This window comes from Mobula hypostoma, chromosome 6 (genome assembly GCF_963921235.1).
Source record: "Mobula hypostoma chromosome 6, sMobHyp1.1, whole genome shotgun sequence".
Lineage (NCBI taxonomy): Eukaryota > Metazoa > Chordata > Chondrichthyes > Myliobatiformes > Myliobatidae > Mobula > Mobula hypostoma.
The window spans coordinates 164,617,252-164,641,176 of record NC_086102.1 but is presented as its reverse complement, the minus strand read 5'-3'; the positions used below and the strand labels follow the sequence as shown (position 1 = coordinate 164,641,176).

Below are 23,925 nucleotides of genomic sequence, written 5' to 3'. Positions count from 1 at the left end.
ATATGGAAAGTTAAAAATCACCTATTATCACAACCTTATGTTTCTTGCAACAGTCTGCATTATCTCTACAACTTTGCTCCTCTAATTCCTGCAGACTATTGGGTGGTCTATAATACAATTCCATTAGTGTCGTCATACATTCCTTATTCTGATTCCTCAGTCCTACCCATAAGGCCTCACTAGACAAGGTCTGTCCTGTCTGAGCACTGCTATGACATTTTCCTGACTAGTAATGCCACCCCTCCCCCTAATCCTCCCAGCTCTATCACATCAAAAACAACGGAACCCCGGAATATTGAGCTGCCAAATCTGCCCTCCTGCATCTAAGTCTCGCTAGTGGCTTCAATGACATAATTCCACATGCTAATACATCCACCTTTCCTATAACACTGCTTGCATTGAAAGACATGCAGCTCAGAACATTAGTCCTACCATACTCATCCTTTTGATTCCTGACTTTGTATGTAGGCTTAACAACATTCTTCGCCACAACCACTTCACTATCAGTTCTGGCACTTTGGTTCCCATCCCCCTGCAACTCCAATTTAACACCACCTCCACCACACCTTCCACCTTCCCCCCCCCCCCCACCACCCGTGCAGCACTAAGAAACCTTCCCATTGGAAAATTAGTCCCCACTCTGGTTCTGGTTCAGGTGAAAACCACCCCTTATGTACAGGCATCTTCCCTGGAAGACAGCCCAAATATCCAAAACTCTGAAGCCTTCCTTCCTGCACCAGTCTCCTTAACCACGTGATAAATCGTATGGTATTCCTATTTCTGACCTCACTAGCACAATCCTGGAAGTTCTGTCCTTTAACTTAGCACCTAACTCCCTGAACTCACTTTGCAGGACCTCATCATTCCTACTACTCACGTCGTTGGTACCGACATGGACCACAACCTGTGGCTGCTCACCTTCCAAGTTAAGATACTGTGAATTCTATTCAAGAAGTTCCTGACCCTGGCATCCAGGAAATGACAAACCATCTGAGAAGCACGTTCTCCTTTTAGAACTCTATCACTACAGCTCTTCTGTTCTTCACCTTCCTTTCTAAGCCACAGAGCCACGCTTAGTGTCAGAGATCTGACCCCCGTGGCTTTCCTCTGCTAGTTCAATCCACCCGACAGTACCCAAAGCAGTATACTTATGGTTCAGGCGAATCGTCACAGGCTGCCTATCCCCTTTCCCCCACTTGACAGTCAACCAGTTAAATGTGTCCTGCACCTTGGGTGTAACTACCTCCCTGCACGTCCTTTATATTAACTTCTCAGGCTCCCAAATGATCCAGAGTTCATCTCGTTCCAGCTCCAGCTCCTTAGCACTGTTTGTTAGAAGCTGCAGATGGATACACTTATCGTAGGAGTAATCATCAGGGACACCAAAGGTTTCCCTGCCTTCCCACATCCTGCAAGAAGAGCATTCTACTACGCTGCTTGGCATTCCCACTGCTCTAAATGTGCAATAAGAAAAAGAATAAATAACTAAAAAAATCTACCTGCGGCCTACTTCTCTCCTCACCGAAGCCTCAACTTCCCACTCTAACAGTGGCCCACTCACACAATGGCCACTCCATTTAAATCTCACTTTTTATTAGATCTTGCCAAATGCCTAATTATGCATAATCCAATGTCTCCTATGGAATTGTTGTGCACAAAATGTGCTGAATGCCCCCACTCAATTCTTTTAAACACTCTCCCTCTACACAATCCAATATCTCCTCAGAAACTGTGCATGCAAAAGCATTTCATCTCTGAGAGGACTGTTTTCACCTAGGCTGTTCTGGAACAAATGACAGAATAATGTGTTTCAATCAGACTGCCCTTTCCAATCCACTATCAGATTTGGATGTACCAAACTAATTGACTTCACTCAGCAGCTCAATTGAGAATGAGAAATTTGTAATCACCAAAAAATACATATTGCACCGAAGAATCACCTATGAATCAGGACTTGCGTATATAAATGAATTAATTAACTCTATAACATTTTCTACCATGTGGGTAAACAGTATTCTTTGGGGAGCAATATAAAGGGAAGAAGTTTGATCTTTTCAGTCTCATGGTCAGTGATTAGTATGAAGAGAAGAATTTGAAAAGGATATAATTTAAGTTGGGGTAGTAACATTCTGGCACATTTTTCTTCCAAATATTTTTACACTTTGATAATTTGTGGCACTTCACTTAAGACCCAGCTGATAAATCATAGAACTCACCCAACTGAGGCAAGTGAGTTCCAGTGAGAGGCAGCTCTGTGACTTGAACTCGTGACCTTCTGGTTGGAAGTCGAGTGTTGTACCACTACAGCTATTGGGCTACCAAGACTTTATCATTTCTGAAGTCTTCAGATAATCTATATACAATTATTGAAAGTACTGTAAGACACTTCATTCATGAGGAAATTAATAGATTCTTCTACAATACAGTACTTCAGTTAGAGACTTCAACTTAGCAAATTTCTCTTTAGAAGAACATCATTAAAAAGTAGCTAAAACTATATTCTTCCTAAAACATAGTTGCATGGATAGCAAAAGAATACTTGTTGAGAAGCTACCTCAATCTCAAAATTCAGCTACTTATCTAGGGATATGGGAAGGGATGTCAAAAAACTGGAAAGGTTGTTTCAGGAACTTGCTTTTGCAATATATGCAAGTCCACTTTAAATCTTCTGATTTGAATGTTAATCAAAATAAGTTTGTACTTACAGTAAGATTTCCAAACTGGAGGCTTATATTCATCATTTTCTGTGTACAAAAAAAGTTGAAGAAAAATTACAAGAAAGGAAATTAAACTTATTGAACAAGTATTATTGACAAATTATCCTATGGGATCATTCCTAATTTTATACAGAAGCTGAATTAATGATGGAGAAGAGATATTTCTGTATGGTAGGTTTAATTTTCAAACAACTTGCATGTTTCAGGAAGCTGTTCATTCAATTGTTCCATATTACAGAGTAGGGCAACGTTACTAGTTTATACTTGACCCAAAGCCAAACAAGCAACACCTCCTTAAAACCCTTAACCAAATCATTTTTGGACCAAAATCCTGACTAGTGGTAGCAAGCCAGTGACTCTTGAAAGATTCTCCACCAATACACTATAGGTTGCTAGCTTACCCATTTTATTAGTTGATCTTTTATATGCAGTAGATTAAAAAATAATAGAAATACTAGCCAAAGGCAAAGCTGAATAGTTTCACTTTCATACTCCAAAAATATAATCTTCCAGATCAAACTTAGTTAGTATTATTAAATGCACATCTTGGAAACTAGCCTCCCTTCCATGGACTGTCCACACTTCACTGCGTGAAACCAGCATAATCAGACTAACTATTGTGGACATTTTCTGTTTGCCCCTTCCATCAGGCAGAAGATACAAATGCCTGAAAGCACATGAGGATTAAGGACAGCTTCTATCCCACTGTTATAACGATATTGAATGGTTCCTTAGTATGATGAAATGGACTTGAACCCTGAATCTACCTCATTATTACATTGCACCTTATTTTCTACCTGCACTTTTGCTGTAATTGTAACACTTCTTTCTGCATACTACCTCAATGCACTGTTGTAATAAACTGATCTGCATGAACTGTATACAAGACATGTTTTGCATTGTACCTTAGTACATGTGACAATAATAAATCAATTTATCAGATCACTTTTAAATTTCTCCCCTCTCATCGTAAACCTATGCCTTTTGTTCTCGACTCTCCTGCCTTGGAAAAAAATACTATACCCTATCCATTCCCCTCTTATTTTTTTTAAACTTCTGAGGTCATCCTTCAGCTTCCTATATTCTAGTGAGAATTAATTCAGCCTACCTGATCTATCCTTATAACTGCAGCTCTGCCTTCCAGGCAACATCATAATTAATTTCTTCAGCACTTTCTCTGTTGCTATCACAACATTCCTGTAGCATGGCAACCAGAGCTGCATGGACTTCTCCAATTGTGGTCTAACCAATATTTTGTGCAACTGTAACATTATGTCCCAATTTTTTTTTCTTGGCCTTGGAAGGCAAGTATTACAAGTGCCTTTTTCACTATCCTATCCACCACTGTCACCACTTTCAACAAGCTATGGACTTGCATCCAAGTTTCCTCTGTACACCATTAAGGTCCCTGCCATTTTTTCCATACGTCTTACTGAATCAGTATTAGATTATGTCCAATTCAAATTATGAATCAAAATAGGTATGTACCAACTCCCAGTTGAGCCAAGTATTAATTTATTTAATAATTTTGAGAGTGCAGAATTTGTATGTTCCTGTCAGGATTAAAGGCAAGGTGAATAGGAATAAGGAACCTTGGTTCTCAAGGGATATTGCAACTCTGATAAAGAAGAAGAGGGAGTTGTATGACGTGTATAGGAAGCAGGAAGTAAATAAGGTGCTTGAGGAGTATAAGAAGTGCAAGAAAATACTTAAGAAAGAAATCAGGAGGGCTAAAAGAAGACATGAGGTTGCCTTGGCAGTCAAAGTGAAGGATAATCCAAAGAGCTTTTACAGGTATATTAAGAGCAAAAGGATTGTAAGGGATAAAACTGGTCCTCTTGAAGATCAGAGTGGTCGGCTATGTGTAGAACCAAAGGAAATGGGGGAGATCTTAAATAGGTTTTTTGCGTCTGTGTTTACTAAGGAAACTGGCATGAAGTCTATGGAATTAAGGGAAACAAGTAGTGAGATCATGGAAACTGTACAGATCGAAAAGGAGGAGGTCCTTGCTGTCTTGAGGAAAATTAAAGTGGATAAATCCCCGGGACCTGACAGGGTGTTCCCTCAGACCTTGAAGGAGACTAGTGCTGAAATTGCAGGGGCCCTGGCTGAAATATTTAAAATGTCGCTGTCTACAGGTGAGGTGCCGGAGGATTGAAGAGTGGCTTATGTTGTTCCGTTGTTTAAAAAAGGATCGAAAAGTAATCCGGGAAATTATAGGCCAGTAAGTTTAACGTCGGTAGTAGGTAAGTTATTGGAGGGAGTACTAAGAGACAGAATCTACAAGCATTTGGATAGACTGGGACTTATTAGGGAGAGTCAACATGGCTTTGTGCGTGGTAGGTCATGTTTGACCAATCTATTGGGAGTTTTTCGAGGAGGTTACCAGGAAAGTGGATGAAGGGAAGGCAGTGGATATTGTCTACATGGACTTCAGTAAGGCCTTTGACAAGGTCCCGCATGGGAGGTTAGTTAGGAAAATTCAGTCGCTAGGTATACATGGAGAGGTGGTAAATTGGATTAGACATTGGCTCGATGGAAGAAGCCAGAGAGTGGTGGTAGAGAATTGCTTCTCTGAGTGGAGGCCTGTGACTACTGGTGTGCCACAGGGATCAGTGCTGGGTCCATTGTTGTTTGTCATCTATATCAATGATCTGGATGATAATGTGGTAAATTGGATCAGCAAGTTTGCTGATGATACAAAGATTGGAGGTGTAGTAGACAGTGAGGAAGGTTTTCAGAGCCTGCAGAGGGACTTGGACCATCTGGAAAACTGGGCTGAAAAATGGCAGATGGAGTTTAATACTGACAAGTGTGAGATATTGCACGTTGGAAGGACAAACCAACGTAGAACATACAGGGTTAATGGTAAGGCACTGAGGAGTGCAGTGGAACAGAGGGATCTGGGAATACAGATACAAAATTCCCTAAAAGTGGCGTCACAGGTAGATAGGGTCGTAAAGAGAGCTTTTGGTACATTGGCCTTTATTAATCAAAGTATTGAGTATACGAGCTGGAATGTTATGATGAGGTTGTATAAGGCATTGGTGAGGCCGAATCTGGAGTATTGTGTTCAGTTTTGGTCACCAAATTACAAGAAGGATATAAATAAGGTTGAAAGAGTGCAGAGAAGGTTGTTGCCGGGACTTGAGAAACTCAGTTACAGAGAAAGGTTGAATAGGTTGGGACTTTATTCCCTGGAGCGTAGAAGAATGAGGGGAGATTTGATAGAGGTATATAAAATTATGATGGGTATAGATAGAGTGAATGCAAGCAGGCTTTTTCCACTGAGGCAAGGGGAGAAAAAAAACCAGAGGACATGGGTTTAGGGTGAGGGGGGAAAAGTTTAAAGGGAACATTAGGGGGGGCTTCTTCACACAGAGAGTGGTGGGAGTATGGAACGAGCTGCCAGACGAGGTGGTAAATGCAGGTTCTTTTATAACATTTAAGAATAAATTGGACAGATACATGGATGGGAGGTGTATGGAGGGATATGGTCCGTGTGCAGGTCAGTGGGACTAGGCAGAAAATGGTTCGGCACAGCCAAGAAAGGCCAAAAGGCCTGTTTCTGTGCTGTAGTTTCTATAGTTTCTATTAATATATTTAATACACGGCTCAAACCATGAATCAGTGGAAGTCATCATCAACATTGTGAAACATAAATACAATTTGATACAAGTTACAATAACAACCTCACCTGAGCAACCAAGCATTTCATATCATTATGTCAGCCAGGCTGTGTTATTTTCTACATGCCAAAGTTCAACAAGTGGCATGAAATTCAGTGAAGGCCCAGTTGGTTAAACTCATTTGGAAGTTTAATGGTAAACTGTATATGCAATCTACCTCAGTTAAGTCACAGTTAGAAATGTTCAAATGGATGACCTAATGTTATTAACACAACTCTTAACAGCACCTATGTTTCTCTGCTCCATTACAATTTTCAAGCTAATAAGTCGAATTGGCCTTCCTTTAACTTTTCTTCTGTAAACTGACAGAATGAAGCAAAACGCTCTGGAAAAATCTGATCACCTGTTACAAGCCTTGCTTCAGAAATATACAGCTCAAATAAGTGCTGACATATGAAGAGAAATTACTATTTTGAAACAAACAGAAATTTTAAATGTTGTAGATTATCATTGTGAATTTCTCCTTTTGCTCTCAAATACAAAATGTAAATATACTGTCCACAGACTTCCTGATCTTCAAATCCCAAACTTCACATTGTGCTTTGGAAGTTGCCTGTATATGTTTCTGTTAATGTATGTTTTCACCATAGCATTTTTATTGTTGTGAAATACTCCACTGTCAAAGAATTCTATCAAACAAAACTGGGCACATAGACATTCAAAGAGCCTAGTCAATGAGGTACATTTTACAAGGATACTCTCTCAATTAGAGAACACATCTTGTCAAGAAAGGCTGCACAAGTTAGGGTTTTTCTCTTTGGAGTGAAGGAGGATGAGAGATGACTTGATAGAGGTGTACAAGATTATATATACATAGGACAGCAAGTGCCTTTATCCCCAGGGCAGTAATGGCCAATGGTAGAAGACATCCTTTTAAGGTGAATATTGGGAAGTTCAGGGGAGATGTCAGAGTAGGATTTTTTAAAAACAGAGTGGCAAGTGCCTTAAATACACTGCTGAGGTGGTGAGTGAGGCTGATAGATTAGTGATATTTGAAACTCTTAGGCACATGGATGAAAGAATAGCGGTGGGTTATGGGCTGTGTAGGAGGGAAAGGTTGGAGTTATCAGTGAGTAGGTTTCTATAGGTCTGCACAACATCATGGTCCAAAGGGCCTATACTGTGCTGTACTATGTTCTATATCAGTAATAAAATAAAACATGAAGAATCAGAGAAGTTAGATTACACATTCAGAGCCCATGACAGCAAAGGAAACCTTGGAGGAGAATTAAAGTTGGGAACAAAAAAAAACGGAATTAGAGAAGATGTTAACAGATGATATTACTAAGAGCAGATAAAAAGATACAAGATGAGATTTTCAAATAAAAATTGTCATTTAAATGGTGTTATAAGTGAGCAGGTACAGAATGATAGTGAACATGCAGGTTAGGGAACAGGCAGCAAACAATGGAAAATCGCAAGTTTACAGAGTGTAAAACCACAGACAACAGACTCTGGCATGTGTCTATTGGGATAGTGAGCTGACAAAGGTATAAATGAATTTTAGTGCCAGTTAAGCTGTAGCAACCATTGGCTGAAAATTCCTGTCAAAGACAAGGATAACAAGTTTTTGAACAATATACCTCAATTTCAGACAGGTGCAGGGAGAATGTTAAAAGGCAATGCAATGCTTGAAAAACAGTGTTTTGAAGAGGACAATTTGGGTTTTCCCACAGTTTAATTACAAAATAAAACTGTTCAACTAGTGCAGTCATACTGATAGTCTGAAGACTGAGAGATCAAGCAGTGCTAGAGGCAGGAAATATAGATAAGGTCACGTTATAGGAGTCTACTACATCATGAATATTAACAGATCAGTTTAAAACAACTTTGCAATGTCAGGTAGTGGCAGATGGGGGTGGGTGGGGGGGGGGGCTCCATTCAATATATTCATAGTTGGTGACTGAAAAATACACCCTCAATTTGTAAAATCAATTTATGGCCTGGAAAATGCTTTGTTTTATGGAATTTTGTTATTTGAAAAGGCTGAGCAAAATGCATTATGCGAGTTTATACAGTGCCTTCCTGCACATGAGGAGTGGAATACCATATAATACTGTGGAAAAAATAGCTTCAGGAATCAGACGCATGGTCCAAGAAGTCAAGTATCGTAGCAAAAACTCAAATTGAACATCAATAAATTGAGGAATACCTCAAGTGTTTCTCCAAAAGTGAGATATAATAGATCAAATTACAAAATCCTATTTCTCCATTTTACTTCATTTATACTGCTTTATTTTCATTCCTTCCTTTATGTCCTCATTGAATGTGTGGCTTAAAAGGCTAACAAAACCAGTCTAACAATAACTTTCCAATGGGATTGACTAGTTTAGAGCTAAGGATAGGGGGGATTGTGATTAACAGGCTCCTTCACACAAATGGCGGAGATAGAACAAATTGAGTATCAATCTCAATGATTCTGAGATATTACTCGGTTAATATTTCACTTTTCTGTCATTTACTAACAGATTATCATTTTGCTTTTTAATTAATTACAAAGTTCAAATCTTCAGAATTCCATTGCTAACTAGAAATGGATTAATATTTTGGGTTTGCATTTTGAGAAAATATATTTTATGATTAAATATATTATACATCCTTGGATTTATTTTCACTAAATATCTTCTACCTATTAGTGTAACAAGTTAGCAACTGCCTGGCAAGGGAAAACTCTCAATATTTGCTGGTGTCTACAGTGTGTTTATTTCTTGACACAATACCAGATCTCCTTGTATACTCATGGCAAACAGCAACAAAAAGCAAGCAAACAAAAAAAAATTCATAAACAAATTTTCTTTGCACCTTTTCCTCCCCATTTTTATTTTCCTGAGTTCAAGAAATTAAGTAACAGATGCATTCACATTTGTTTTACTGCAACTTGTTAGTGCGGACTAGCAAATAATAAGAATGGTCAGTGTTTAGACTTTGGTTGCAGATGCTCTGAACAAGCCAATAACCAGATCTAAAATATGTGGTATTTTTAACAAAGTAAGATGCTTAAATGATTAATTTTAGTGCTACTCACATAATTCTGAAGTACAAACTTCACTAAAGCATTATTAATGAAAAGCTATTAACTATAAACAGACATGGGCATATCATAAAGACACATGGTTGTCCTAGAACACTATCTCTAATGCTGTTTGTTTACATAGAAGATATAGTTCTCTATCCTCCGAGCTTACCAAGATAATGCAGAATTTTGTTGAGACAGTGTAGAACACGGACACTCTATAAACTATTCATAAAATAGCAAAATATAATTTAATTATTTATATCTGTCATCCCTAAAAGCATTATCACCTTCACCTTTGCATGTCACAAAATAGTTGTGGGGCGTAGTGAATAAAGTGTTTTTTGTACAAAATGAACTATGCAAAAATAAAGTGACAGGTGTTTCTAATATTCATCTTCTTGGTTTCCCTACCATACAATGGCCTAAACATTCTATCCATTAAATAATCTAAATGGGAGTGACTACATTAGAACTAAGAATAATCAGATCATGCCTGATCAGAGGGGATGACGAGACGGCCTACAGGATGAGGTCCAACACCTGGCCGCGTGGTGTGCCGACAACAACCTGGCCCTTAACACCTAGAAGGCCAAGGAGATCATTGTAGACTTCAGGCATGCTAGGAGCCACACTCACGTCCCCATCTACATCAACGCAGCTGTAGTGGAGCGTGTATCAAGCTTCAAATTCCTTGGTGTCCACATTTCTGAGGATCTCACCTGGTCCCTGAACTCCTCCATCCTGATCAAAAAGGTGCAACAGCGCCTTTATTTCCTGTGGAGCATCAAGAAAGCTCACCTCTGTCCCAGGATACTGACGGATTTTTACCGCTGTACCATTGAGAGCATACTCACCAACTGCATCTCAGTGTGTATGGGAATTGTCCCGTATCGGACCGCAAAGCACTCCAGCGTGTGTGCCCACCATTGAGAACATCTACCATAAACGCTGCCTGGGCAGGGCGAAAAGCATTATCAAGGATGCATCTCACCCTAACCATGGACTTTTTACTCTCCTCCCATCCGGTAGGCACTACAGGAGCCTCCGCTCCCGCACCAGCAGGTATAGGAAGAGCTTCTTCCCTGAGGCTGTGACCCTGCTGAACCTTACATCACAGCGCTAAGCAGTACTGCATCTGTATTGTACTGTCTCAGTACTTCTAATTTGTGTGCTGTACCACTTACTTTTTATTTGCAGTTATTTTGTAAATAACACTATTCTTTGCATTTCTGGTCAGATGCTAACTGCATTTCATTGGCTTTGTATCTGTACTTGGCACAATGACAATAAAGTTGAATCTAATCTAACCTAAAGATGATGGTGGAAGTAACTGGTCTTTCAGAAATATGGCAGTGATAGGACAAACTGAGTTTCTACTTTCCTACCTTCTGCGCTCAATGATTTTTATCAAAGACATCATACATCTTCTTTTAGTTTATTTTCACTAAATGTTTTCTGTCTGTCAGTGCAACAAGTTAACTTAGCTGCCTGGCAAGGGAAAGCCTTTTAAAAAAAAATTGCTATTGTCTACATTGTGTTATATTCATTGACATGACAATGTCAATGTACCCATCAAACAGTAACAGAAAGCAAGCAATAAATGCCAGCTGCAAGTAATCAAAAAATGAAATTTAATTTAAGTTACAAGTTTGAACAAGTTTGTAGATAATTCCAATGGCTATCTTCCATGTAATTCATCTTTAAAACAATACAAGTTACATTGATAAACTGGCAACTTTCAAAAATATTCAAATTCTCAGTAATTAGGAACAACACCTAAATAAAACACCCAAATTCAAACACCTAAACAAAATCATTTAATAATTTTAACTCATTTTGTACAGATAGTTAGAAGATCCATTGCATAGCTAAAAAGAACTGAAAAATATTTTGGAAAGGTTGGGTTTCTAGCGATGACTTAGTTTTAAGAAAGAACAATTTTGTTAAGTTTTCTATATTTCAGTAATATGGATCAATTTTGTATTCTTCAACCAGTCATGCATACAATTGAGAAGCAATACTAATCTTCCAACAAAAAGACAGACCTAGGAAATCCACACAATAAAATGAAACTATTTTCTTCATAGATAAATCTTGTAAATTATGAGCGAAATTTTTGCGATAAACAAGATTTAAACAACAATTTTTAACCTACAATGAATAGGTTTAAATCACTCTCAGCTTTTTTTCCATACCTAAATAAGTAATTCTATTAAATTGGATGACATATTATAGCAGGTTGCCCAACTTCTATTTATTTTGGAAGTTTCCATTACCTCCAGAGAGTTCTCCAGCAGTTTGCTTCTTGCTGTAGATTTCAGCATCTGCAATCCTTTGTGTCTCCTTTATACATATCTTGAATGCTAAACTGGTAATGATGACATGGTTTCCCATAACTTGTGCAAATCAATTTCACAAACGTGTCTCTGTTGCAATTGATAGTTCATCTTCTGATGTTTCTTTTATAAATTTTATAAACTTCGTCTGGGTCCTGATCTTCCTCTTGCTTCACACTGTACATTAATAACTTCATCCACACACCATCCAACTGCATTTACCCATTACATCTTCAACTTGTGCCACATCATTGATCTATAGAGAACAACTTAATTTTACAGCTGGCTGTATCAGCTTAATTTCATCTCAAGCTCTCAATGTGACAACTTTTCATTTAAATTTTTTGGGAACAGGTCCATGATGTTTTCACAAACTAACAACTCTTGCCTTGATTGCAAATTCATTACATTCATCAGGATTCCTGGCCACACAGTTCTTTAGACTCAAAAGGAACCTCAATCATTTGGGATATTTAAGAAACACAAAGCTTTTAACAAAAACAGAAATTGTCTGACATTTTACACTAGAGATAGAATCTTTCACCTTACTTGGTTTATTCACACAAAAGGAACCAACAGAAGTTAACACCGTTTCTGTAGATACAGTACTTTTGGAGACACAGTACATACATCCATTTATTTTTTTTTTACAAATTACCAAAGGGAACCTGGTATAATTAGCAACATTTAAGTTAAAGAGCAATGAGAAATACACAAATGCCAGTGAGCAACAAAAACAGGATAAAACTAAAGTGCAGGAAATACTCAACAGGTCAGGTAGAATCTGTGCGCAGAAAAACAGAAGTCAATACTTCAAATCAAGAGACTTCATCAGAGCTCCCAGTAATTTCAGGCTTTACCAGGGCTCTATCCTACACTGCAGCTTGTATTCATAACTTCATCTACACTACACAATCATAACTTTCTATTACAGTCCTTCCATTTCACACATCCAGGGTTGTGGAGGATCACTAATTTGAAAGAGTATTTCTGCTTCATAGTTACTGCTTAATCTGCTGAGCATGTCTAGCACTTCCTTTATTTCAGATTTTCATCTGCCGCAGTTTACTTTAAATTTTCAAACTACAAAAAAAAAATTAGACCATGGTCAATACAGAAGAAAAATGCCATCTATTCTAATTGTGAAGGAGTGCACTAAAAACCATTTCCGTGATATCACGGAAGTCAATGAAAGCAAATGTGCAGAGCAGGTAAAACAAGCAGCCAATGAAGTCACCTATTTAACACTTGCAATTAAAAACAATATTATCATATTTGTAAAGCCAGGATCAACAGGCTATGAGACAGCTCCGTTCTACAACCCATTAGACTTATAAATTCACATATCTGTACATTGTGACCAAGTTATAACGCAAAGATTTTTTACTCCCTCACGTTGTGGGACAGATGTTAAGATTTTAAAATAAATTCAATTATCTCTTGAAATGACTGCCACTGTGGCCACTAACTTACTGTTTAATCAACTTTTCCTCTCTGCTTTAGCCAATTCTGTTCTCACATCAATATAGTTGCGTTTTAAAGTTTAGAACACTGGTCTCAAATTCTCAAACTGAATTTGAAGTTCTATCAGGCTATGATCACTACTTCCATTATGGAACACAAGATCTAAAGACTGGTTCCTTGTATTGTTTAATCTTACTGGGGGAAATTTTTGCACATTCAGCAATGTGTATTGTACAAACAGCCATACAATTTAGTGGCAGTGAAGCAGTAAAGAAAAATAGCTTTGAGGTGGAGCTAAATATTGTCAGTGTGTGGGGTTTGGGTATCAATGAGAAACAGAATCAGATTTAATATCACCAGCATATGCTGTGAAATTTGTTATGCGGCAGTACATTGCATTACATAATAATAAAATCTGTAAATTTTTATTATTTAGTATTGTGAGGTTTTCATGTTTCACTGTTTTACAACAACAGATCACAGTGGATTTAATTTGGCTTTTTTTTACATTGATCACCAGAAAATGACTTCTTCGTGTCAAAGTGAAAACAGGTCTCTACAAATTACAAATATAAAACAATATAATCAGTATTCACCCCTTTTAATATGACACACCAAATCATCATTGGTTTCAGAAGTCACTTCATTAGTTAAATGAAGATCACCTGTGTGCAGTCAAGGTGTTTCAATTGAATATAGTAAAGATACACCTGTAACTGGAAGGTCCAATTGCTGGTGAATTAGTATCCTGCAAAAACTACACCCTGAAGACAAATGAACACACCAAGCAACTCTGTGAAAAGGTTACTGAGTCAGGAGTTGGATACAAGAGAATTTCCAAGTCTCTGAATATCCCTCGGAGAACAGTTGTCAATCATTAATAAGTGAAAAGAATATGGCACAGCTGTCAATCTGCCTAGAGCAGGCTGTCCTTAAAAACTGAGTGATTATGTAGGAAGAGGACTCCAGTGAGGAAGGCCACCAAAAGACCTATGAAAACTCTGGAGGAGTTACAAGCTTCAGTGACTGAGATGGGGGAGACTGTACATACAACAACTGTTACCCAGGTGCTTCAACAGTTACACCTTTATGGGAGAATGGCAAGGAGAAAGCCACTGTTGAAAAATCTTACATGAAAACTCAGCTAGAGTTCACCAGAAGGCATATCGGAGACTCTGAAGTCAGCTGGAAGAAAGTTCTATGGTCTGATTAAACCAAAATTGAGCTTTTTGGCCATCAGACTAAATGCGATGCCTGGCATAAGCCAAACACTGCACATCAAAAAAAGCCCACCATCCCTACCATGAAGCACAGTGGTGGCTGCATCATGCTGTGGGGATGCTTCACTGCAGCAGGCCCTGGAAGGTTTGTGAAAGTAGAGGGCCTGCTGCAGTGAAGCATCCCCACAGTAGCAGCAAAATGCAGGGAAATCCTGGAGGAAAACCTAATGCAGTCTGCAAGAGAACTGTGATTTGGGAGAAGATTTGTTTTCCAGCAAGGCAATTACCCCAAGCATAAAGCCAAAGTTACACAGAAAAAGATTAAAAACAACAAAGTTAATGTCCTGGAGTGGCTAAGTCAGAGTCCAGACCGCAATCCAATTGAGAATTTATGGCTGGACTTAAAAAGAGCTGTTCACTCATGATCCCCATACAATGTAACAGAGTTTGAGCAGTTTTGTAAAGAATGGGGGGAAAATTGCCGTGTTCAGATGTGCAAAGCTAATAGAGGCTATCCACACAGACTCAAGGCTGTAATTGCTGCCAAAGGTGCATCTACTAAATAGTAATTTGAAGGTGGTGAGTAATTATGAAATCTAATATTGTTTAATAATTGTAATAAATTTAGACCAATTTGTAGAAATTTTTCACTTTGACACAGAAGACTTTTTCTGTTGACCAGTGTCAAAAAAGCAAAATCGAATCTACTGCAATTCAATGCTGTATGCTGCCTTTTTTTTGAGGCATCGTTTCTTGAAGATGTCCTGGATGCTGGGGAGGCTAGTGCTCATGGAGCTTTCTGTAGCATATTTCAATCCTCTGCAGTAGTCCATCACCACCCCCTCCCACCAGACTGTGATAGGGTCAGCTAGAATGCTTTGCACTGTACATCTGTAGAAATTTGCAAATGTATTTACACATCAAATCTTCTGAAACTCATCATAAAATAAAACCGCTCTTAGATTTCCTTGTAATTGCATCGAAATGTTGGGTCCAGGCTAGATCCTCGATGTTGATGCCCTGAAAAGTTCTAAAAAAAAACTGATGCAAATTTGAAAAGCTGTGTGTTCAAGGGAACAATGGGAAGAAAAGGCAGGCTGGAAATCAGCAATAATTTGCAAAAGTAAAAAAGCTTTTTTTTTACTGTTAGGAATGGAGGAATGCCAGCACACAAGGAGAAAGAACAGAGAAATGTTTAGCAGTATCTGCTAAAATGAAATGGAAAGCTTAGTGAGAATAGAGTTGTTGTTAAGGATAAGTATACAGAACGCTTGTAAACGGAGTAAGTCTTGATGGGGTCTAAAGCACCAAGGTATGGGTGTGCAGATCCACAAGGGCATCAGACACCAAAGGAGAGGTAACAAAAAAATTTAAAATATGTGAATTGAACAGAGAACAGTGCAGCACAGAATGGGCCCTTCAACCCATGATGTTGTGCTGAACTATATAACAGACATCCCATCCTGCAAAAACTCATTTCAGGGAGGTAGCACCATCAATTTGCAGGAGACTCCCAGAACTTCCGGGAGAGGTGGGATGTCTGCAATAGAGTAGTGCCTTAGCAGCTAGCCAGCTAATTTAAATAACGTTAGCTATGCCTATGAATGAATGACACCTGTTAATCTCACCTCAACATGTCTTTTACAGTCTTAACCCACCATGAGCAATAGAAAAGTCACTGTTGCAAACAGTGCAGCGAGCAACACTGTCAATATTTTTGACCCCTACTAGGCAGGGGTACACTTTAGTGTAGTCTGGGGTGACGCACGTTTTATATTTTCTTTTTTTGGAACACTCTGCCACTCTGACTTTTTTTGGAACTCTCTCAAGCTCGTGCTCGCTCTTGCTTTCCCGCTTTCGCTTTCTCTCTCGCACATGCTCTCACTCACGCTTGCTTTCTCGCTCTTGCTCTCGCTCGCTCTCTCTCGCGCTTGCTTGCTCTCACTTGCGTTTGTTTTCTTGCTCTTGCGCTCACTCTCTCACTCTCCCTCAAAAAAAATTGATTTCCGTGATATTGTACATAATTTGCGGGCATCAGGGAGCCACTATTAATATGCGGGAGACTCCCGGAACTTCTAGGAGAGGTGGGATATCTGATATAAACCTACTACACAATCAATCTAACCCTTCCCTCTTACACAGCCCAAACCACCATTTTTTTCTTATATTCATGTGTCTATATACAAGTTTCTTAAATGTCCCTATTGTGTCATCCTCTACCACCAAACAGGCAGTGCATTCCAGGCACCTACCTCTGTGGGGGGTGGGAACAAACCTACCTCTGATATCTTTCTGAAACTTTCCTCTACTTCCCTTCAAAAGATGCCCACAGGTACTGGAAGAGTTACATTTTAACTGTACAGATGCATACACACAAGATATTGTAAATTCTCAGTGATTTAAGTAACATCTGTGGAGAGAGAAACTGAGTTAATGATTCAGGCTGATAATCTTTCAGAACCACCAATGATTCCACCTGACCTGCTGAGTATTTCCTGCATTTTCTAATTTTATTTAAGATTTCAGACAGGAATGGAGGGAATTTCATCCTGCTGAAGATATCCTCAACGAGCCAATAGGAAAGCAATTTTGCAGGAAACTTTTCTTCACTTTCCATCTGCACTATGTTAGCAGCACCCTCCTTCACTGATATTTTTCTTGAAGCAAATTAAAAGTTATTCACAATACAATTGAGTACAATCTTGCATTTCACATCACTAGAAATAAATAGTTATGCCTTTGTATATAAATCATTATTTGAGGGCTCCAGATGATCAATGAATCATATTGTAGCAGATACCTGCAGCCTATGATGGGCTCCTAAGGAAAGTTATAAGTCAAGTAGAGTCATAAACAAGACAAAATCTGCAGATGTTGGAAATCAAAATAAAACACAAATACTGAAGGAACTCAGGCAGCACCTATAGAAAAGAGTACAGTCAACATTTCAGGCCGAGACCCTTCGGAGAAAAAAGATGAGAAGTCAGTTTAAGAAGGTGGGGGAAGGAGATGAAGAAGTATAAAGTAATTTGGTGATAGGTGAAATCAAGGTGGGGGGAAGGTGAAGTAAAGAACTGGGAAATCGATTGGTGAAAGAGATAGAGGGCTGGAGAAGGGAGTATCTGTTAGGAGAGGACAGAGGCGGTGGAAGGGAAGGAAGAGGAGCACCAGAGGGAGGTGATAAGATGAGAGAGAGAAATGGAAATGCTGAAGGGAGGGAGGGGCAATTACCGAAAGTTCGAGAAACCTTATCAAATTCTCAAACTTCCAGTAATTGCCTCCCCTTCACCATTCCCATTTTCCCCCTCTCACCTCATCCCCTCACCTGCCCATCGCCTTGCTCTGGTGCTCCTCTCCCTTCCCTTTCTTCCATGGTCTTCTACCCTGTCTAATCTGATTTTCCCCTTCTCCAGCCCTTTATCTCTTTCACCAATCGACTTCCCAGCGCTTTACTTCAACCCTCCCCTTCTGTTTCACCTATCACCCACTATCTTGTACTTCTTCCTCCCCTCTCCCATCTTCTTACTCTGACTTCTCATCTTTTCCCAGTCCTGATGAGGGGTCTCGGCCCGAAACGTCAACTGTTTACTCTTTTCCATAAATGCTGCCTGGCCTGCTGAGTTCTTCCAACAATTTGTGTCTATTACTAAGCCAAGTATCATATAGTTTTGCACTTATTCTGCAGGGGCAAATAGGGTGGCGTTTGACAAACTGAAATAAACATCAAGCAATTTTAGGAAAGCAGGCACTGGCCTGCATGACATACTGCTTGTCTGCACATGGAAGGTGTACATTGTGGAATTTCTCGCAGTATGGTAATAGTGATATTAAGTGAAGGAGTCCACATGATGACATTGACTTGCATGGCTTAAGTTTCATTAAACACTGCATTTGCCAATTTGCTGTAAATTGTACCTTAGGACATTCATTCTTGAAGAAATATGGCAATCCTCTCAGAAACAGTCAACTCCCAGCTGGTCAAGCTGTGTAGAAGAGTGTTAATTTTTTAGAAAGGACACTCTCCATATGAAGGGTCTTCAAGCAGAAATGTTAATTGTTTCTCTTTTCAGCAATTGGTTTTTATTTTAGATTTCCAGCATTTGGAGATTGATTTTCAACTCGTATTATTTTGTTTGTGTCACCTTTATTAGATATTAACCCTCTACCAAAGAGTATTGCAATGACATTTTAAGGTGTAGACAACTTCCAAATAGTATCAGCCAGTCTGCTGCATACTTCACATGTGAAGGTACCCTCTTAAAACCATTACTACTTAAATGATTAAATGGGTGCAATATCTAATTGTCAAAGACAAAGATCTGAAGTACTGCTATCAAAAAATGACCATAGAATCACTGGAACTGATAGCAAATGAGATCAGAACAAACTTTGCTACTCTCATTAGTGACAAATCAGTCATCCTCTATCAGCATGGAAAAGTAAGATTATGATTTTTGAAGAGACCTTGTTAGATCTTGATTTAAAAAAATATGATAAAACTAAACTGACACAGATGTAGTGGCTATTTCTTTTATATTGAAGGTATTCAATAAGGCATCACAATAATAAAGTTATATAATATTGAAGTGGTCACTAAAGAAACAGACTGGTGACTAAATCAAAAGGACTGTAGTTAGGTTCTTGAATTATGGGATTCAAAAACTATACTAAATCTTGTGCCTTTTTAAATCTTGTGCCTTTCTATACTAATAATTTGTTTTATACTAATAATTCTTATTCCTATTTATACAAATAATTGGGACACAGACAAACACTACCAATATTTCAAGACAATACCAATTAAGTGGAACCAAGAATGGCGAGGAAGATGGAGTGGCCACCAGATCAGTGTCAAATACAGTGAGAAGTTAGAAAGATCTAAAGCATTTTGGGAAAGATAGAAGTGTAGCCAAAATAGTTAAGTTTCAAAAAGAGCAGAAATAGTAAAGTCCAATTACAAATGTTTCTACACATATGGGTAACAATACAAATAAAGTGATCAAAAATATAGAAACTAGTATTATTTTTGAGTAAAGTTTACAAAACAATTTGCATGAGATGTTGATCGGATAGTAATTAGAATGCTATCTGTCATTCTAATAATAAACTGATAGTAGAATCAGCATAATCGTAATAAGATTCTTTGGAACACTATTGGAAATAATAGGTTATTTGAGATGTTATCCGAAGGAAAATATTCCAAGTCTGAAATGTATTCATAGTATAAAATATAGTAACTTTTTAAATATGAAGGGCTAGGAACTGTCTAAGAAGCGCACCAAAAACTAAAGATTTTTTTCCCCCGTCAAGAAATAAAGAAATATAGAATATCTACCATACACGGATATACAGCAAAAACAGCATCACTTTGAAAATATTCAAGTATTTCAATAGTGAAACTTTCAACGTTAGGATGTCCCAAAGCATTTTTATGGGCAGTAGAGTATATCTGAAGCCTAGCCAAAGTTCCAACGCAACAGTGACCAGATTTTTTAAAATTAATTTGTTGCTTAGGTAACTCGCACATTCTTTATCTGCAAACTGACAAAAAAAATGACATATATGCCAGGGCAGGGTTGTCTTTGTACAGCACTAAAATGTCCTCTTTGAGATGAGATTTGAAACAATCAATTTCAGTATTCATATCAACTAAAACATGAGTGAAAACAAAAATATACGGGAAAAGAAATAGCAAAGAATTAGGTAGAATGCTCTAGCTATAGATATGCCATCAGCTCAAGTAGAAGAACCAAATCATCTGTATTGCATGTTTTATAATTCTAAAAATAATGAACTATGCTTTCTGAATTAATCATGTGTTACTGCCTGGTCTGAAAAGCAATATCTGACCACTGAAAACATTTGACATTCTGGCAACACAAACAGTGTCAGACATACATTTTTCACTACTAGTCTGGAGCAGGAAACAATTTGTGTTAGCAACATTTAATCTGGATGAGTACTTTGTTTTCATTTAATTAATGGATTTAAACAGATAGTGAAATTAATACAAATTCCACTCTTACGTATTTTGCTTTATAGATTACAGTAGCACTCTGATCAGTCTTTCAAACGATACAGCTCTTTAGTGTTAGAAATTTAATAATGCATTTCCAAAATCAGTATCAGTAATTGAAAATAGCTTACTGTGCTATTTATGTTTAGTGCCAGTTGTACTACTATGTTTACCTCGTCTTGTCTAGATAATAGGATGGTAATATCAATTCCATAGATAAATCCAGTTTAGGATTTACGTACTTAACGCATTTCTAAGGTGTTCACAATATTTAAATATTTGCTGTTTTCTGACCGCAGCCTACAGAATCTAAACAAAACAAACGTATATTATCAGCAAACGTCAACTGAGCTCTTCATTGTAAAATGTAATGCCAGATGTTTGGGAGCACACGCCCTTGAATTTAAGCAATAAAACAATAACCTTTCGTAAATTCTGTAAAATCGTGTAAGATTGTTTGGCGGAGCTATTACAGTTCATTCCGTTAGAAGATAAATAGATAAGTCATTTAACTCTGTATTCAAGTTTGTCAGTGCAACTTACCAAACACACTTAGAGCCATCATTGCTGGGAATCCGAATCTCTCCGTTCGCAGCTCCTCAATGTCCAGTCAGTGGCTCATAAACGCCAATGCCCGTCAAACCCCTCATGTGCTTAAGGGTAGGACACCCTAATCGTCTCTTCAAAAACATGACAAAGAATTAAATGTACAATGGATTACATCTGTGACACTCCATCTTAACTTGCTAAATAACCAAACAGAAAAACAGAACATTTTATTCAGATTAGAGGCCGGTCTGCAAGAATAAAATAAAATATCCATGACGGTTTTATGGAAGATCACTTTCTAAAATACAATCGCAAAAAAAAAAGGATATTACATGGGATCCGTGGAACGTGGACCCCAAAGGTACAGTGTGTTGTAAGGATTAATTACCAGTGCCAGGGATGGGATCAAACTACATCCTCCGCTCTCCATGCCGCCATTTTGCCTCAGCACATGACCATCTTCCCCCTCTGGTGCAGACCGTCAATGCGGTAACCATGGCGACCTGTCTCCGCGCGCACTTCTCCGGGGAGCTCGCCGAGCGGGAGCCGGAGCTCTCGCGTCCCCGACCCTCACTGTTCCTGCGCGCCCGTATCGGCAGCGCTGCCCGGGCAGGGCTGGGCGTCCGCGTCTCGTGCGAGGACGAACGCGCTCTCCCACGATGCACGTTCTTGAGGAACAGCGAGCGCATTTCTCAGGCGCAGGCAAACAATAACATCCGAGCGAACGGCCATCTCGGGTCCTGGTGCTCTTGCATCCTGGCCCCACTCTGAAGGTAGCATCCGACTTTCTGATCAATTTTAATGTCGTGGACGGGTTTCTGCAAAATAGTGTATGAATAAAACATTGCTTAGTTCAAAGACTGACAAAGAATCCAAACATTAACTACAAGTGCCAGGAAATGTTTGACCCAAAGCAATGCAGCAGAGATGACTTAACGGTAAATTATACTTTACTAATAAACTGCAAAATAACAAGCCATAAGGGGCCACAAAACAAGAGAGAACAGATACTAAGCACAACAGGCAACAAGGTAACTAGAGGTCAGAAGCTGGTTTGATGAATGAACAAGGACTGTGGCTGACAGCTGGGTTTAAATAGGCTGCAGGTGATCAGTTAGAAATAAGTGGAAAGTTATTCCTGTAGAGGTCAATATGGATATCAACTGCATAGGTAGAAGGAGGAAAGAGGTCCCGCTGAGGGAATTTGAGCAGCTAGGGACTAAATTAAAAAGCAGAACCAAAAAGGTGTAATCTCTAGATTACTACCTGAGCCACTTGCAAATTGGCACAGGGTTAAGAAGATTAGAGAGTTAAATATACGGTTCAACGATTGGTGTGGGAGAAGTGGGTTTGAATTCATGGGAAACAGACACCAGTATTGGGAAAGGAGGGGGCTGTTCCATTGAGACAGGCTCCTCCTTAACCATGACGGGACCTGGATCCTAGTGAATCGCATAACTAGGGTTGTGGATAGGGCTTTAAACTAAATAGCAGAGAGGTGGGTTCAACAGATTGAAGAAGTATGGATAAAGTAAAAGAGAAAAGTGGCTAAAGATAAATTAAAAACAAAAGTTAAAAAAGAGAAAAGGGTGGAGTGCAGAAGAGACAAAGATTACTATATTTTAAAGACACAATGAGTGTAAGGGCACTTTATCTGAATGCCCGTAGTATTCGTAACAAGGTCGGTGAACTTATGGCACCAATTAGTACAAAGGGGTATGATTTAGTGGCCATTACAGAAATGTAGTTACAGGGTGGAGAGGATTGGGAAATAAATATCCAAGGATATCAGGTAGTACGGAAGGGTAGGCAGGAAGGTAAGGGAGGTGGGGTAGTGGTCTTAATTAAGGATGAGATCAGGGCAACAGTGAAAGATGATATAAGATCGAAGGAGCAGGATATTGAATCCTTCTGGGTAGAAATTAGCAATAGTAAGGGAAAAAAACATCACTGGTGGGAGTGGTCTATGGGCGACTGAATAATAACATTACAGTGACTCAGGCAATAAACAGAGAAATATCTGAGGGATGTAAGAGTGGAACAGCAGTTATTGTGGGGACTTTAAATTGCACATAGATTTGGTGAACCAAGTTGGTTGAGGAAGTCTTGAGGAGGACTTCATAGAATGCATATGTGATAGCTTTTTTGAACAGCATGTTAGTGAACCTAGAAGGGAACGTGCTATCCTGGATCTGGTCCTGTGCAACAAAAATAATACTTATTGGGTATTGGGTGGAGTTTGTATGTTGTGGAGCTCAGAAGGTGACATTGATTGTCAGTGATGGATTAATAGATTATACTTTTATTGCATAAGTATTGGAGAGACCAATACTTACATGACAAAGGTGTAACTCATTATTATGACCTCTCTTAATGATCTTAATATTCAGAAATCTGTTAACTGGTATCTTGAATACATTTATCAACAAAGCCTCCACAGCCCTCTTAGATAGAGACTTCCAAAGATTCATCCCCTCTGGGGAATGAAGTGTCTTTATCTTAAACGGCCAACCTTTCATTTTAAGACTGTGACTCCTGAATCCAGATACCCCAGTCAGGAAAAAACGTCATGTTTACATTATGTTCTGTCAGCCCCCAGATGTTGCAATGAGATCACTACATGTCCTTCTAAACTCAGGAGTGCTGGGTATTAATTTTAGGACAAAGTCCATACTCTAGGAATCATTCTCATGAATCTTTTCTGCAGTTCCTCTTTTGCAAGTTACAGTATGTCAGAATCAGCATCAGATTTTTATCACAGTTATATGTCATAATTTCTTTGTTTTGCGGTAGTACTTAAGAATGACTAAAAGTTATTTAGAAATGTGCAAAAGAAGAATAACATGGTAGGGTTCATGGACCGTTCAGAAATCTGATGGTGGATGGAGAAAAGCTGTGCCTTAAATGTTGATTGTGGA

General features: G+C 38.7%; 1 protein-coding gene across 2 annotated transcripts in view; it reads right to left on the bottom strand.

The window, feature by feature from the left end:
• Positions 1–21,617, bottom strand: part of chn1 (chimerin 1) — a 120,705-nt gene extending 99,088 nt beyond the window's left edge. The window contains exons 1-3 of one of the 2 annotated variants that reach the window (XM_063052134.1): positions 21,396–21,617; positions 21,002–21,138; positions 2,706–2,744 (exon numbers count right to left, since the gene is read on the bottom strand). In XM_063052134.1, the coding sequence (XP_062908204.1) occupies positions 2,706–2,744; positions 21,002–21,023 (61 nt within the window). In that variant the 5' untranslated portion in view covers positions 21,024–21,138; positions 21,396–21,617. Of the gene's footprint in view, positions 1–2,216; positions 2,354–2,705; positions 2,745–21,001; positions 21,139–21,395 lie in introns of those variants that run through there. The other variant, XM_063052135.1, reaches the window with a different exon arrangement.
• Positions 21,618–23,925: the final 2,308 nt, after the last annotated feature.